The following is a 15,868-nucleotide window of genomic DNA, read 5'->3' as shown; positions in this document are numbered from 1 at the left end:
TTGATTAAAAAGGCGTTGAATGGAATGTTTTGCAAGCAAGTGTGTGCAAGTAGTACTAGTGTAGTACCAGTAGTTATAGTGTAGTACTAGTGTAGTACTAGTGTAGAACTAGTGTAGTACTAGTGTAGTACTAGTGTAGTACTAGTGTAGAACTAGTGTAGTACTAGTGTAGTACTAGTAGTACCAGTAGTTATAGTGTAGTACTAGTGTAGAACTAGTGTAGTACTAGTGTAGTACTAGTGTAGTACTAGTGTAGTACTAGTAGTACCAGTAGTTATAGTGTAGTACTAGTAGTACCAGTAGTAATAGTGTAGTACTAGTAGTACCAGTAGTTATAGTGTAGTACTAGTAGTATCAGTAGTACAAGTAGTTATAGTGTAGTACTAGTTGTATCAGTGTAGTACTAGTAGTAGCAGTAGTACAAGAGTAGTACTAGTAGTACCAGTAGTTAGTGTATTACTAGTTGTGCCAGTGTAGTACTAGTAGTACCAGTAGTACTCGTGTAGTACCAGTAGTGCTAGTGTATTACCAGTGTAGTTCTAGATTATTACCAGTGTAGTACTAGTGGTACCAGTAGTGATAGTGTGGTACTAGTAGTACCAGTAGTACTAGTAGTACCAGCAGTACTTGTGTAGTACCAATAGTAATAGTTTAGTACCAGTAGAAATAGTGTAGTACTAGTGTAGTAATATCATAGTACCAGTGTAGTACTATTGCAGTACCAGTAGTACTAGTACGGTACCAGTAGTATCAGTGGTACCAGTGTAGTAATAGTGTAGTACCAGTAGTACTAGTGTAGTAATAGTGTAGTACTAGTAGTACCAGTGTAGTAATAGTGTAGTACCAGTAGTACTAGTGTAGTAATAGTGTAGTACTAGTAGTACCAGTGTAGTAATAGTTTAGTACTAGTAGCACTAGTGTAGTACCAATGGTAATAGTGTAGTGCCAGTAGAAATTGTGTAGTACTAGTGTAGTACCAGTAGTAATAGTGTAGTAGTATTGTAGTACTATTGTTGTACTAGCGTAGTACTAGTGTAGTACCAGTAGTACTAGTAGCCACACTGGTCCTCAACACAGGGGCCCCACAAGGGTGCGTACTCAGTCCCCTCCTGTACTCCCTTTTCACCCATGACAGCGTGGCCAAGCACGACTCCAAAACCATCATTAAGTCCTTGTTTTTGAAAGAAAAGCAAAAAAAAATTGTCCATTAAAATAACATCAAATTGATCAGAAATACAGTGTAGACTTTGTTAATATTGTAAATGACTATTGTAAGTGGAAATGGCAGATTTTTTATGGAATATCTACATAGGCGTACAGAGGCCCATTATCAGCAACCATCACTCCTGTGTTCCAATGGCACGTTGTGTTAGCTAATCCAAGTTTATAATTTTAAAAGGCTAATTGATCATTAGAAAACCCTTTGCATTTATGTTAGCACAGCTGAAAACTGTTGTCCTGATTAAAGAAGCAATAAAACTGGCCTTCTTTAGACTAGTTGAGTATCTGGAGCATCAGCATTTGTAGGTTCGATTGCAGTTTCAAAATGGCCAGAAACAAAGAACTTTCTTCTGAAACTCGTCAATCTATTCTTGTTCTGAGAAATGAAGGCTATTCCATGTGAGAAATTGCCAAGAAACTGAAGATCTCGTACAACGCTGTGTACTACTCCCTTCACAGAACAGCGCAAACTGTCTCTAACCAGAATAGAAAGAGGAGTGGGAGGCCCCGGTGCACAACTGAGCAAGAGTCCAAGTACATTTAGTGTCTAGTTTGAGAAACAGATGCCTCACAAGTCCTTAACTGGCAGCTTCATGAAAGAGTACCCGCAAAACACCAGTCTCAACATCAACAGTGAAGAGGCGACTCCGGGATGCTGGCCTTCTAGGCAGAGTTCCTCTGTCCAGTGTCTGTGTTCTTTTGGCCAGTCTGTTTCTCTGCAACTCTGCCTACACACACGTACACATAGATTTTGTGTTATAGTTATGTGGTAGTAGCGTAAGGGCCTGAGGGCACACACTTAATATGTTGTGAAATCTGTTATGAATGCAATGTAATGTTTAAAAAAAAAATATAGAACTGCCTTGATTTTGCTGGACCCCAGGAAGAGTAGCTGCTGCCTTGGCAGATCTGGGACGTGCCACCTGTCCCAGACCTGCTGGAACCCTGATCTGTTCACCGGACGTGCTACCTGTCCCAGACTTGCTGTTTTCAACTCTCTAGAGACAGCAGGAGCGGTAGAGATACTCTCAAAGATCAGCTATGAAAAATCCAAATGACACTTACTCTTGTGTTACTGACTTGTTGCACCCTCGACAACTACTATGATTATTATTATTTGACAATGCTGGTCATTTATGAACATTTGAACATCTTGGCCATGTGCTGTTATAATCTCCACCCGGCACAGCCAGAAGAGGACTGGCCACCCCTCATAGCCTGGTTCCTCTCTAGGTTTCTTCCTAGGTTCTGGCCTTTCTAGGGAGTTTTTCCTAGCTACCGTGCTTCTACACCTGCATTGCTTGCTGTTTGGGGTTTTAGGCTGGGCTTCTGTACAGCACTTTGAGATATCAGCTGATGTAAGAAGGGCTATATAAATACATTTGATTTGATTTGATTAATGGGGATCTATAATAAACCCCAGGAAGAGTAGCTGCTGCCTTGGCAGGAACTAATGGGGATCCATAATAAACCCCAGGAAGAGTAGCTGCTGCCTTGGCAGGAACTAATGGGGATCCATAATAAACCCCAGGAAGAGTAGCTGCTGCCTTGACAGGAACTAATGGGGATCCATAATAAACCCCAGGAAGAGTAGCTGCTGCCTTGACAGGAACTAATGGGGATCCATAATAAACCCCCAGGAAGAGTAGCTGCTGCCTTGGAAGGAACTAATGGGGATCCATAATAAACCCCAGGAAGAGTAGCTGCTGCCTTGGCAGGAACTAATGGGGATCCATAATAAACCCCCAGGAAGAGTAGCTGCTGCCTTGACAGGAACTAATGGGGATCCATAATAAACCCCAGGAAGAGTAGCCGCTGCCTTGGCAGGAACTAATGGGGATCCATAATAAACCCCAGGAAGAGTAGCCGCTGCCTTGGCAGGAACTAATGGGGATCCATAATAAACCCCAGGAAGAGTAGCCGCTGCCTTGGCAGGAACTAATGGGGATCCATAATAAACCCCAGGAAGAGTAGCCGCTGCCTTGGCAGGAACTAATGGGGATCCATAATAAACCCCAGGAAGAGTAGCCGCTGCCTTGGCAGGAACTAATGGGGATCCATAATAAACCCCAGGAAGAGTAGCCGCTGCCTTGGCAGGAACTAATGGGGATCCATAATAAACCCCCAGGAAGAGTAGCCGCTGCCTTGGCAGGAACTAATGGGGATCCATAATAAACCCCCAGGAAGAGTAGCCGCTGCCTTGGCAGGAACTAATGGGGATCCATAATAAACCCCAGGAAGAGTAGCCGCTGCCTTGGCAGGAACTAATGGGGATCCATAATAAACCCCCAGGAAGAGTAGCCGCTGCCTTGGCAGGAACTAATGGGGATCCATAATAAACCCCCAGGAAGAGTAGCCGCTGCCTTGGCAGGAACTAATGGGGATCCATAATAAACCCCCAGGAAGAGTAGCCGCTGCCTTGGCAGGAACTAATGGGGATCCATAATAAACCCCCAGGAAGAGTAGCCGCTGCCTTGGCAGGAACTAATGGGGATCCATAATAAACCCCCAGGAAGAGTAGCCGCTGCCTTGGCAGGAACTAATGGGGATCCATAATAAACCCCCAGGAAGAGTAGCCGCTGCCTTGGCAGGAACTAATGGGGATCCATAATAAACCCCAGGAAGAGTAGCCGCTGCCTTGGCAGGAACTAATGGGGATCCATAATAAACCCCAGGAAGAGTAGCCGCTGCCTTGGCTGGAACTAATGGGGATCCATAATAAACCCCAGGTGTCTCCTTCCTGAGCAGTATGACGGTGTTTATACTTGCGTACTATTGTTTGTACAGATGAACGTGGTACCTTCAGGCATTTGGAAATTGCTCCCAAGGATGAACCAGACTTGTGGAGGTCCCAACATACATCATTGAGCTGTAGTGCCTCAAGGATGTATGTTGGGTCAATTCTATTTAAATTCAGGAAGCTAACTGAAATGTCAATCTTTTTGGATTTCAGTTGACAACTTGACTTCCTGAATTGGAACAGAATTGGCCACAACCCTGTTCAGGTCCATGTGGTCCCCTGTGGCTCAGTTGGTAGAGCATGGTGTTTGCAACGCCAGGGTTGTGGGTTTGATTCCCACGGGGGACCGGTACGGGAATTTTTTTAATGAAATGTATGCATTCACTACTGTAAGTCGCTCTGGATAAGAGCGTCTGCTAAATGACGTAAATGTAAAAATATTTCTGGAACAACGTCAGTCTTCGGGACAGTTTGTCTGATTGAAAGGAGTCTAGCTCTGACCTACAGTAGTAGTCACTAGTAAACAAAACAAGAATGAGACCTTGTTGCTTTCTTTTCTTTGGTCTGTCATCTCACTATGAAGTTGTTTCTGAGAACCTCCCTGTCATAGGCTCTAACTAACATGTCTGGGTATAGAATAAAGACCCTTAGGGTTTTTCCCGTAAGGTATAGAATAAAGACCCTTGGGGTTTTTCCCCGTAAGGTATAGAATAAAGACCCTTGGGGTTTTTCCCGTAAGGGTGTCCTGTTCCCTATATGATGCACCACTGTTTTCCAGTAAATAGAGCCGCTGTCATTGGCTCTGACATGTTTGGTTAAAAGCTTCTGGGATAGAATCCCACAAGGCTCAATTCAATCAAAACTGCAGTGCAGTATTTTTACATTAGGGATGGGCACGGTTATCCGAACTGACTTTAGTATTCCATTACAGAAACACTGTAGGCTTATTTTGGCAATAATAATAAAAAAAAGCTTTGTTATAAATTCAATTGGACTATCCTTGTGACATTGTTACCATGACATGCGAAGTACTTAGTTTTATAACCGCGCGTTGAGCAACTTCCTTCCTCCAGTCTGCCCTGACGTCAGCATGATATTTTACCCAATAAAATATGAATAATTCAAATGGCAACTAAAGACGCTCACCTAACTGAGTTTACACAGGACCGGACACCGATCAAAGAAAACATCAGAAAACCTTTTTGTAACTGAATCAGTTATATCATGGTGCTTCTCTTTGACTGTTGCTTTTTAGCAACAACAAAAAAACGAAGAGAGAAAAGCAGCATGTCCTCTGTTTACCTCGACCATGCGCTTTATTCTGATTGGTCGAGAGAGTCAATTATTGTAAAATAATTTAAAATGCCCTAATTTACACCGTAACTAGTTTTCCCATCAAATCCCAGACTGGTGTTGGGTATAAAACCCCACAACTTCCTGACAGGTATGTGTTGGGGTGAACTGAGTGGTACATTCTGCAAATCTACGGCAGGCCTGAGTGAATCCCACCAATCAGGGCTGAGTGAATCCCACCAATCAGGGCTGAGTGAATCCCACCAATCAGGTTTGAGTGAATCCCACCAATCAGGGCTGAGTGAATACCACCAATCAGGGCTGAGTGAATCCCACCAATCAGGTCTGAGTGAATCCCACCAATCAGGTTTGAGTGAATCCCACCAATCAGGTTTGAGTGAATCTCACCAATCAGGTATGAGTGAATCCCACCAATCAGGGCTGAGTGAATCCCACCAATCAGGGCTGAGTGAATCCCACCAATCAGGGCTGAGTGAATCCCACCAATCAGGGCTGAGTGAATCCCACCAATCAGGTTTGAGTGAATCCCACCAATCAGGTTTGAGTGAATCCCACCAATCAGGTATGAGTGAATCCCACCAATCAGGGCTGAGTGAATCCCACCAATCAGGGCTGAGTGAATCCCACCAATCAGGGCTGGGTGAATCCCACCAATCAGGTCTGAGTGAATCCCACCAATCAGGTTTGAGTGAATCCCACCAATCAGGTTTGAGTGAATCCCACCAATCAGGTATGAGTGAATCCCACCAATCAGGGCTGAGTGAATCCCACCAATCAGGTATGAGTGAATCCCACCAATCAGGTATGAGTGAATCCCACCAATCAGGGCTGAGTGAATCCCACCAATCAGGTATGAGTGAATCCCACCAATCAGGTGTGAGTGAATCCCACCAATCAGGTGTGAGTGAATCCCACCAATCAGGTATGAGTGAATCCCACCAATCAGGTGTGAGTGAATCCCACCAATCAGGTGTGAGTGAATCCCACCAATCAGGTGTGAGTGAATCCCACCAAGCAGGTGTGAGTGAATCCCACCAACCAGGTATTTCTATATTAATCATTTCATCCAGTCACTTTACTCAAAACATGAATCCAGAACAGGGACTGTTTTATTATCTCTTTACATACAAAATATTTAATAAATATTGACATTTTTTCAAAAGAACAAAACCCCCTAAAAAGATTGTATTTGTGTTGATGATGTTGCAATCTAAAATCCATAACACAAGAGAGGAAAAAACAAACACAAAATGAATGTTTCCACGATCTCATAAAGTACTAACATCTGAGATATAAAAACATATTTTAAAGAGCATTTCAATAGTTTAAAATAGCGCCGAGTACAGAGAGAAGGAAATGCGTGTTTCCGTGATCCTGTAGCTGCTCTAGCCCGAGTCACAGATCTGTTTGTGCAGTCTTCCCAACATGTGTTAACAGTGACAGCAGTCATAGCAATGGACTTGACAAGACAGCACAAACAGATCTGGGACTCTAGACTATTGACCCCCCTACTGTTCCAGTAGTCTTGGTCCAGCTATGACTTTAGGTTGACTATTGACCCCCCTACTGTTCCAGTAGTCTTGGTCCAGCTATGACTTTAGGTTGACTATTGACCCCCCTACTGTTCCAGTAGTCTTGGTCCAGCTTTGACTTTAGGTTGACTATTGACCCCCCTACTGTTCCAGTAGTCATTGAGGCGTGATTGTTGTGTGATTTGCCATAGGGGAGAGGAGGGTAAGTTGAGCCACCCTTCTTTCTAGGAAAACAATACAGAAGATGTATCAGTTGACCAAATATTTATGAAGAGGTCATCATTTCATGGAGTCTGAAGGAAGAAACCACATGGAAGAAGTGGTGAACAAATTAGGTTCAATAAACAGATTCCCCCCCCCTCCCAAGTCAAATTAATTTCATGACACATGTATCTAAACCAAAGTAGATTTAAAGATCGTTTTATATATCAGCTGGGGTCTCTTTCAGCTTTAATATGAGGTCCTGAACCTAGAAGGAAAGTGCATCCTTGTAGCTGCGTGAGCTAATATAGTCAAAATGTTTTCCTTCGGTTAAATTGAAGTGTTTTCTTCCCAGGAGAAGTTGTGCCAAGAGACCACTTTATTTTTTTAAACAAGCCATCTTTTCAAAACGGTAATGTTTACATGAATTCTGATTATTTCCAGGGATACACAACATCCTGAAATATAGATAGATAGATATATCTATATATATATAGATATATCTATCTATCTTTGTTAGAAAGAATACTATATTTCCTTGACAGAGTGATGATGAATGTAAAAAAAAAAAAAAAAAGGCTCAATTTACCCCCACTCTCCCCTAAGTTGTCAGATATTGTTTTCTGAGAATGTGACTATGTGATAAACTGTTTTTGTGCTCGGATTATGTGATTACGAGTTGATACTGTTTTTATGTGCTTTGATCATTTGTGGATTATGGGATTATGGGTTATATGCTACTAAAGGCTTTTTGTGTTTTCATGACAAACAATATGTCTGCCACTATCGTTTAGAATTTATAAGAAAGCAACCAGTTTGGTTTTAATTTCTTCGTCTCCATAACCTGCAAAGTCTCGGAAAAATTGGTATTTGAAAATATCTGAAATCATAAAAAAATTGTTTTTAAAAATAAACATGTTTTACTTTTTCTACAAAAGTCCTTATTTTCTTCTTCCTCTGACGTTTCATGAAATAAAAATGTCAATCAAAATTAAATGAAAACGTACAAAGCTACCGAATCCTTCAAAATCTAGACACAGAACATATAAATAAAAAAGGAAAAGATATCTTTAGGCTCTTGATTATTATTAAGTTAATAAATCAAATATACACAATGATTAATACATGTACATATCTACACGTTCTGAATTGACAGGGAAATTCTTCATCGTGCCAGCATGGCATCGCCCCGCCCCGCCCGCCACAAACAAAAATAATCATCAATATAAATAAAGCTGGATTTGTATGGTTGATGCAGTATGAACATAAAAAGACACTTTCACAAAGACAGAACTGGTTGTAAACCAAGAGATGGAAAACTCACAAATACAAAAATATACTGTGCTATCCGCTAACTTAAATGTTTTATTCTTTAGACTATTTTGCAATGACTTTGCAGAAACCCCAAGAGGAAAGGGAGGCCTTCCAACAACATCCACTAACTGAACAGTGACTATGCAGAAAACCCAGGAGCCCCATGGGAGCACTATGGGAGGTCTATGGGAGGTCTATGGGAGCACTATGGGAGCCCTATGGGAGCATTATGGGAGCCCTATGGGAGCACTATGGGAGGTCTATAGGAGCACTATGGGAGCACTATGGGAGCACTATGGGGGCACTATGGGAGCACTATGGGAGCATTATGGGAGGTCTATAGGAGCACTATGGGAGCCCTATGGGAGCACTATGGGAGCTCTATGGGAGCACTATGGGAGCACTATGGGAGCACTATGGGAGCACTATGGGAGGTCTATAGGAGCACTATGGGAGCCCTATGGGAGGTCTATGGGAGCACTATGGGAGGTCTATGGGAGCACTATGGGAGCACTATGGGAGCACTATGGGAGCACTATGGGAACACTATGGGAGCACTATGGGAGCACTATGGGAACACTATGGGAACACTATGGGAGGTCTATGGGAGAACTATGGGAGCTCTATGGGAGCACTAGGGGAGCACTAGGGGAGCACTATGGGAGCTCTATGGGAGCACTATGGGAGCACTATGGGAACACTATGGGAGCACTATGGGAGCACTATGGGAGCACTATGGGAGCTCTATGGGAGCTCTATGGGAGCACTAGGGGAACACTATGGGAACACTATGGGAGGTCTATGGGAGCACTATGGGAGCACTATGGGAGCACTATGGGAACACTATGGGAACACTATGGGAGGTCTATGGGAGCACTATGGGAGGTCTATGCGAGCACTATGCGAGCACTATGGGAGCACTATGGGAGCACTATGGGGGCACTATGGGAGCACTATGGGAGCACTATGGGAGGTCTATGGGGGCACTATGGGAGCACTATGGGAGGTCTATGGGGGCACTATGGGGGCACTATGGGAGCACTATGGGAGCATTATGGGAGCACTAGGGGAGCCCTATGGGGGCACTATGGGCGCTGGTCAAAAGTAGTGCACTTAATAGGTAATAAGTGTTGCAATGAAATGTTGAAATGTGAAAACAACCTTGTTCTCCAGCCAACCACGTCAACCTTCTCTGCCAGTGTAGCCAGCTAGTCCAAACTTAAATGAACAGTCAGGGGAAATGTCCCAAATGGCGCACTATTCCCTACATTGTGCATTAAACCCACAGGGTCCTGGTCAAAAGTAGTGCACTACATAGGGAATAGGGTACCACATCTGATGCAGCGATGGATTCATTCATCCAAACAACAAAACCTTGTAGTCACAGAATAATGATGCAACAGTTTAGGAACTACAAATCCCAGAACACTCCTCCCCCCTTGGTCCTCTTCACTAAAGGTCAATGGTTGCACGTCAACACAGCGAAAACACAGCGTCAAAACAGCGTATCAGAAGGACCACCTTGCCGGGATGACCATAAACATCCAGGAAGTGGGAATTTCTTTACACAGGGTTTACATGCTACTTCCTGCCTCCCGCTATATCATTTCCTGCTATACGATGTAGTCCATCCTGTTGATGCTGTGTGCTGTCTCCAGGACCCTGTTGTCCTGTTTATTAGTCCAGTTAGGGTGTTTGGAGCTGGGCTGCAGCGCGGTCCTGACGTCCCCTTTGTTGGGCCCTTTGGCCTCCCGCTCCACCAGTGTGTAGACAGGCTGTTTAACCACAAAGCATCCTTTATTCCCCAGCTGTCTCTCTTTATCGTCGTCCTCCTCCCCCTCGGGGCGGTGGTGTGTTCGTACCTTGGCGACGATCGAGTTTTTACCCTCGTAGTCTTTGATGACCACCGACGTCGTAAGATGGCCGCCAAGGCCGTGTTTCACGTCGATGGGATTCTTGATCTGGTTGAGCTGCTCGCGGACGTTGTTGGTGGTGTTGTCATCTGTCGCCGTGGACGACGAGGCTCCGTTGCCATGTTTCCGCCGGCGACGCACGCAGTACAGGAAGACGGAGACCAGCACCAGGATCCACAAGACGATGAAGACTGAAGAGAGGAGGGGGACCAAGTAGTCTACAGAGGGAAGATACAAGACAAAAAAGGGTCAGTTTGGCTGTACACACAATACATCAACATTATATTAGACCAGCTGACAGTATTAATTAACCAATACAATTGTGATGAAAGTCTATGAATAAGTCTGTCCTAAAAAGTTATGCAAGTTTATATTGATGTTAGTAACACTCGAAGGCCCTAAAAGCTGCAACTTCACATCACTGGTAAATACCAACATCTCTGCATCAGCCAGTAAACCTGGAGGATCACTGGTAAGAACCAACATCTCTGCATCAGCCAGTAAACCAGGAGGATCACTGGTAAATACCAACATCTCTGCATCAGCCAGTAAACCAGGAGGATCACTGGTAAATACCAACATCTCTGCATCAGCCAGTAAACCAGGAGGAACACTGGTAAGAACCAACATCTCTGCATCAGCCAGTAAACCTGGAGGATCACTGGTAAGAACCAACATCTCTGCATCAGCCAGTAAACCAGGAGGATCACTGGTAAATACCAACATCTCTGCATCAGCCAGTAAACCAGGAGGATCACTGGTAAATACCAACATCTCTGCATCAGCCAGTAAACCAGGAGGATCACTGGTAAGAACCAACATCTCTGCATCAGCCAGTAAACCAGGAGGAACACTGGTAAGAACCAACATCTCTGCATCAGCCAGTAAACCTGGAGGATCACTGGTAAAAACCAACATCTCTGCATCAGCCAGTAAACCTGGAGGATCACTGGTAAGAACCAACATCTCTGCATCAGCCAGTAAACCTGGAGGATCACTGGTAAATACCAACATCTCTGCATCAGCCAGTAAACCAGGAGGATCACTGGTAAGAACCAACATCTCTGCATCAGCCAGTAAACCAGGAGGATCACTGGTAAATACCAACATCTCTGCATCAGCCAGTAAACCTGGAGGATCACTGGTAAGAACCAACATCTCTGCATCAGCCAGTAAACCTGGAGGATCACTGGTAAGAACCAACATCTCTGCATCAGCCAGTAAACCTGGAGGATCACTGGTAAGAACCAACATCTCTGCATCAGCCAGTAAACCTGGAGGATCACTGGTAAGAACCAACATCTCTGCATCAGCCAGTAAACCTGGAGGATCACTGGTAAATACCAACATCTCTGCATCAGCCAGTAAACCAGGAGGAACACTGGTAAGAACCAACATCTCTGCATCAGCCAGTAAACCTGGAGGATCACTGGTAAGAACCAACATCTCTCCATCAGCCAGTAAACCTGGAGGATCACTGGTAAATACCAACATCTCTGCATCAGCCAGTAAACCAGGAGGAACACTGGTAAGAACCAACATCTCTGCATCAGCCAGTAAACCTGGAGGATCACTGGTAAATACCAACATCTCTGCATCAGCCAGTAAACCAGGAGGATCACTGGTAAGAACCAACATCTCTGCATCAGCCAGTAAACCTGGAGGATCACTGGTAAGAACCAACATCTCTGCATCAGCCAGTAAACCTGGAGGATCACTGGTAAGAACCAACATCTCTCCATCAGCCAGTAAACCAGGAGGAACACTGGTAAGAACCAACATCTCTCCATCAGCCAGTAAACCTGGAGGATCACTGGTAAATACCAACATCTCTGCATCAGCCAGTAAACCTGGAGGATCACTGGTAAGAACCAACATCTCTGCATCAGCCAGTAAACCAGGAGGAACACTGGTGTATTTCTTCACAAAAAATTGTTCCAATGAATGATGCTGAACAATGATTCATTACATTTATGCTACTGCTGTGTTCTCTTGCTTCACAACAGCATGGCCTGAAGTCCTGGCTGTGAGGAAGAGGAGGAGGAGGAGGATGACAGGAGAAACATGGCCTGTGACGAGGGAAGAGGGCAGGGTGAGAGAAGCCGGAGAACAGGAGGAGAAACTCCCATCTGGCAGGAACAGAGAAGGGCTTTCTGTCCGTTACAATGATAAATGACCTAAACACAGGAGTCCGAGCACTAAGTTTGTCTGTCCGCATCCTCCCTCCACTCTCTGTCTGTCTGGTCAGCATCCTCCCTCCACTCTCTGTCTGTCTGGTCAGCATCCTCGCTCCACTCTCTGTCTGTCTGGTCAGCATCCTCCCTCCACTCTCTGTCTGTCTGGTCAGCATCCTCCCTCCACTCTCTGTCTGTCTGGTCAGCATCCTCCCTCCCTCCACTCTCTGTCTGTCTGGTCAGCATCCTCCCTCCACTCTCTGTCTGTCTGGTCAGCATCCTCCCTCCCTACACTCTCTGTCCGTCTGGTCAGCATCCTCCCTCCACTCTCTGTCTGTCTGGTCAGCATCCTCCCTCCCTCCACTCTCTGTCTGTCTGGTCAGCATCCTCCCTCCCTCCACTCTCTGTCTGTCTGGTCAGCATCCTCCCTCCCTCCACTCTCTGTCTGTCTGGTCAGCATCCTCCCTCCCTCCACTCTCTGTCTGTCTGGTCAGCATCCCCCCTCCACTCTCTGTCTGTCTGGTCAGCATCCCCCCTCCACTCTCTGTCTGTCTGGTCAGCATCCTCCCTCCCTCCACTCTCTGTCTGTCTGGTCAGCATCCTCCCTCCACTCTCTGTCTGTCTGGTCAGCATCCTGCCTCCACTCTCTGTCTGTCTGGTCAGCATCCTCCCTCCCTCCACTCTCTGTCTGTCTGGTCAGCATCCTCCCTCCCTCCACTCTCTGTCTGTCTGGTCAGCATCCTCCCTCCACTCTCCGTCTGTCTAGGTAACATAGGTGGTTGCTATGTTACCATACCCGGTCTGCTAGGTGGTTGCTATGTTACCATACCCGGTCTGCTAGGCGGTTGCTATGTTACCATACCCGGTCTGCTAGGCGGTTGCTATGTTACCATACCCGGTCTGCTGGGTGGTTGCTATGTTACCATACCCGGTCTGCTGGGTGGTTGCTATGTTACCGTACCCGGTCTGCTAGGTGGTTGCTATGTTACCACACCCGGTCTGCTAGGTGGTTGCTATGTTACCACACCCGGTCTGCTAGGTGGTTGCTATGTTACCATACCCGGTCTGTTAGGTGGTTGCTATGTTACCATACCCGGTCTGCTAGGTGGTTGCTATGTTACCACACCCGGTCTGCTAGGTGGTTGCTATGTTACCATACCCGGTCTGCTAGGTGGTTGCTATGTTACCATACCCGGTCTGCTAGGTGGTTGCTATGTTACCATACCCGGTCTGCTAGGTGGTTGCTATGTTACCATACCCGGTCTGCTAGGTGGTTGCTATGTTACCATACCCGGTCTGCTAGGTGGTTGCTATGTTACCATACCCGGTCTGCTAGGTGGTTGCTATGTTACCACACCTGGTCTGCTAAGTGGTTGCTATGTTACCATACCCGGTCTGTTAGGTGGTTGCTATGTTACCATACCAGGTCTGCTAGGTGGTTGCTATGTTACCACACCCGGTCTGCTAGGTGGTTGCTATGTTACCGTACCCGGTCTGCTAGGTGGTTGCTATGTTACCACACCCGGTCTGCTAGGTGGTTGCTATGTTACCATACCCGGTCTGCTAGGTGGTTGCTATGTTACCACACCAGGTCTGCTAGGTGGTTGCTATGTTACCATACCCGGTCTGTTAGGTGGTTGCTATGTTACCATACCCGGTCTGTTAGGTGGTTGCTATGTTACCGTACCCAGTCTGTTAGGTGGTTGCTATGTTACCATACCCAGTCTGCTAGGTGGTTGCTATGTTACCATACCCAGTCTGCTAGGTGGTTGCTATGTTACCATACCCGGTCTGCTAGGTGGTTGCTATGTTACCACACCAGGTCTGCTAGGTGGTTGCTATGTTACCATACCCGGTCTGTTAGGTGGTTGCTATGTTACCATACCCGGTCTGTTAGGTGGTTGCTATGTTACCACACCAGGTCTGCTAGGTGGTTGCTATGTTACCATACCCGGTCTGTTAGGTGGTTGCTATGTTACCATACCCAGTCTGCTAGGTGGTTGCTATGTTACCATACCCAGTCTGCTAGGTGGTTGCTATGTTACCATACCCGGTCTGCTAGGTGGTTGCTATGTTACCATACCCAGTCTGCTAGGTGGTTGCTACTTCAAGTCCCCAGGACATTCACAGTATTAGGGAAGACTGCCTTCTCTTCTTCTGCACCAGAGGCATGGAATAGTCTACAATCCCTGCTTCATCTAGATATGTTAGTGCCACTGAATTAATTTCAAATATTGATGGGAGACTCTGTTACAGAGGAGTGTAAATGCTTGTTTTAGGCTGATCATGTTGTATTGTATTGTTGTATGTTTTAATTGTGTAATGTATTAATTGTTGCTGCCTTCTTGTCCAGGTCTCCCTTGAAAAACAGACTTGGTCTCAATGGGGTTTTCCTGGTTAAATCAAAATGACCTACAGAGAGATGAAGAGTCCCCTAAGCAAGCTGGTCCTGGGGCTCTGTTCACAAACACAAACACACCCCACAGAGCCCCAGGACAGCAACACAATTAGACCAAACCAAATCACGAGAAAACAGAAAGATAATTACTTGACACACTGGAAAGAATCAACCAAAAAACAGAGCAAACTAGAATGCTATTTGGCCCTAAACAGAGAGTACACAGTGGCAGAATACCTGACCACTGTGACTGACCCAAACTTAAGGAAAGCTTTGACTATGTACAGACTCAGTGAGCATAGCCTTGCTATTGAGAAAGGCCGCCGTAGGCAGACCTGGCTCTCAAGAGAAGACAGGCTATGTGCAACACTGCCCACAAAATGAGGTGGAAACTGAGCTGCACTTCCTAACCTCCTGCCAAATGTATGACCATATTAGAGACACATATTTCCCTCAGATTACACAGATACACAAAGAATTAAAAAACAAATCCTATTTTGATAAACTCCCATATCTACTGGGTGAAATACCACAGTGTTCCATCACAGCAGCAAGATGTGTGACTTGTTGCCACAAGAAAAGGTCAACCAGTGAAGAACAAACACCATTGTAAATACAACCCATATTTATGTTTATTTATTTTCCCTTTTGTACTTTAACTATTTGCTCATCGTTAGAACACTGTATAATAATATTGTTTATTATCTACTTTACTTGCTTTGGTAATGTAAAGAAATGTTTTCCATGTAAATAAATTGAAATTGAGAGAAAAAACAGAGAGGCTGTGTGTGTGTGTGTGTGTGTGGTGTGTACCGGTTTGGCTGTGTGTGTGTGTCTGTGGTGTGTGTGGGGTGTGTACCGGTTTGGCTGTGTGTGTGTGTGTGTGTGTGTGTGTGTGTGTGTGTGGTGTGTGTGGGCGAGTGTTTGCAGGGGGTTCATACCGGTCTGGCTGTGTGTGGTGTGTGTGTGTGTGTGTGTGTGTGTGTGTGTGTGTGTGTGTGAGTGTGGTGTGTGAGTGTGTTGCAGGGGGTTCGTACCGGTCTGGCTGTGTGTGTGTGTGT

At 45.4% G+C, this 15,868-nt stretch overlaps 1 protein-coding gene across 1 annotated transcript in view; it reads right to left on the bottom strand.

Annotated features, from left to right (window-relative positions):
• Positions 1-7,963: 7,963 nt before the first annotated feature.
• LOC115200905 (protein jagged-1b-like) overlaps positions 7,964-15,868 on the bottom strand; it is a 91,068-nt gene continuing 83,163 nt past the window's right edge. Inside the window, exons 13-14 of the mRNA XM_029764019.1 lie at positions 10,694-12,155; positions 7,964-10,453 (exon numbers count right to left, since the gene is read on the bottom strand). Coding sequence (XP_029619879.1) covers positions 9,936-10,453; positions 10,694-12,155 — 1,980 coding nt within the window. The 3' untranslated portion in view covers positions 7,964-9,935. The remainder of the gene's footprint in view (positions 10,454-10,693; positions 12,156-15,868) is intronic.

The sequence above is a fragment of the Salmo trutta genome, chromosome 10 (genome assembly GCF_901001165.1).
Source record: "Salmo trutta chromosome 10, fSalTru1.1, whole genome shotgun sequence".
NCBI lineage: Eukaryota > Metazoa > Chordata > Actinopteri > Salmoniformes > Salmonidae > Salmo > Salmo trutta.
The sequence above is the reverse complement of the archived record's forward strand: the minus strand, read 5'-3'. Positions and strand labels throughout refer to the sequence as shown.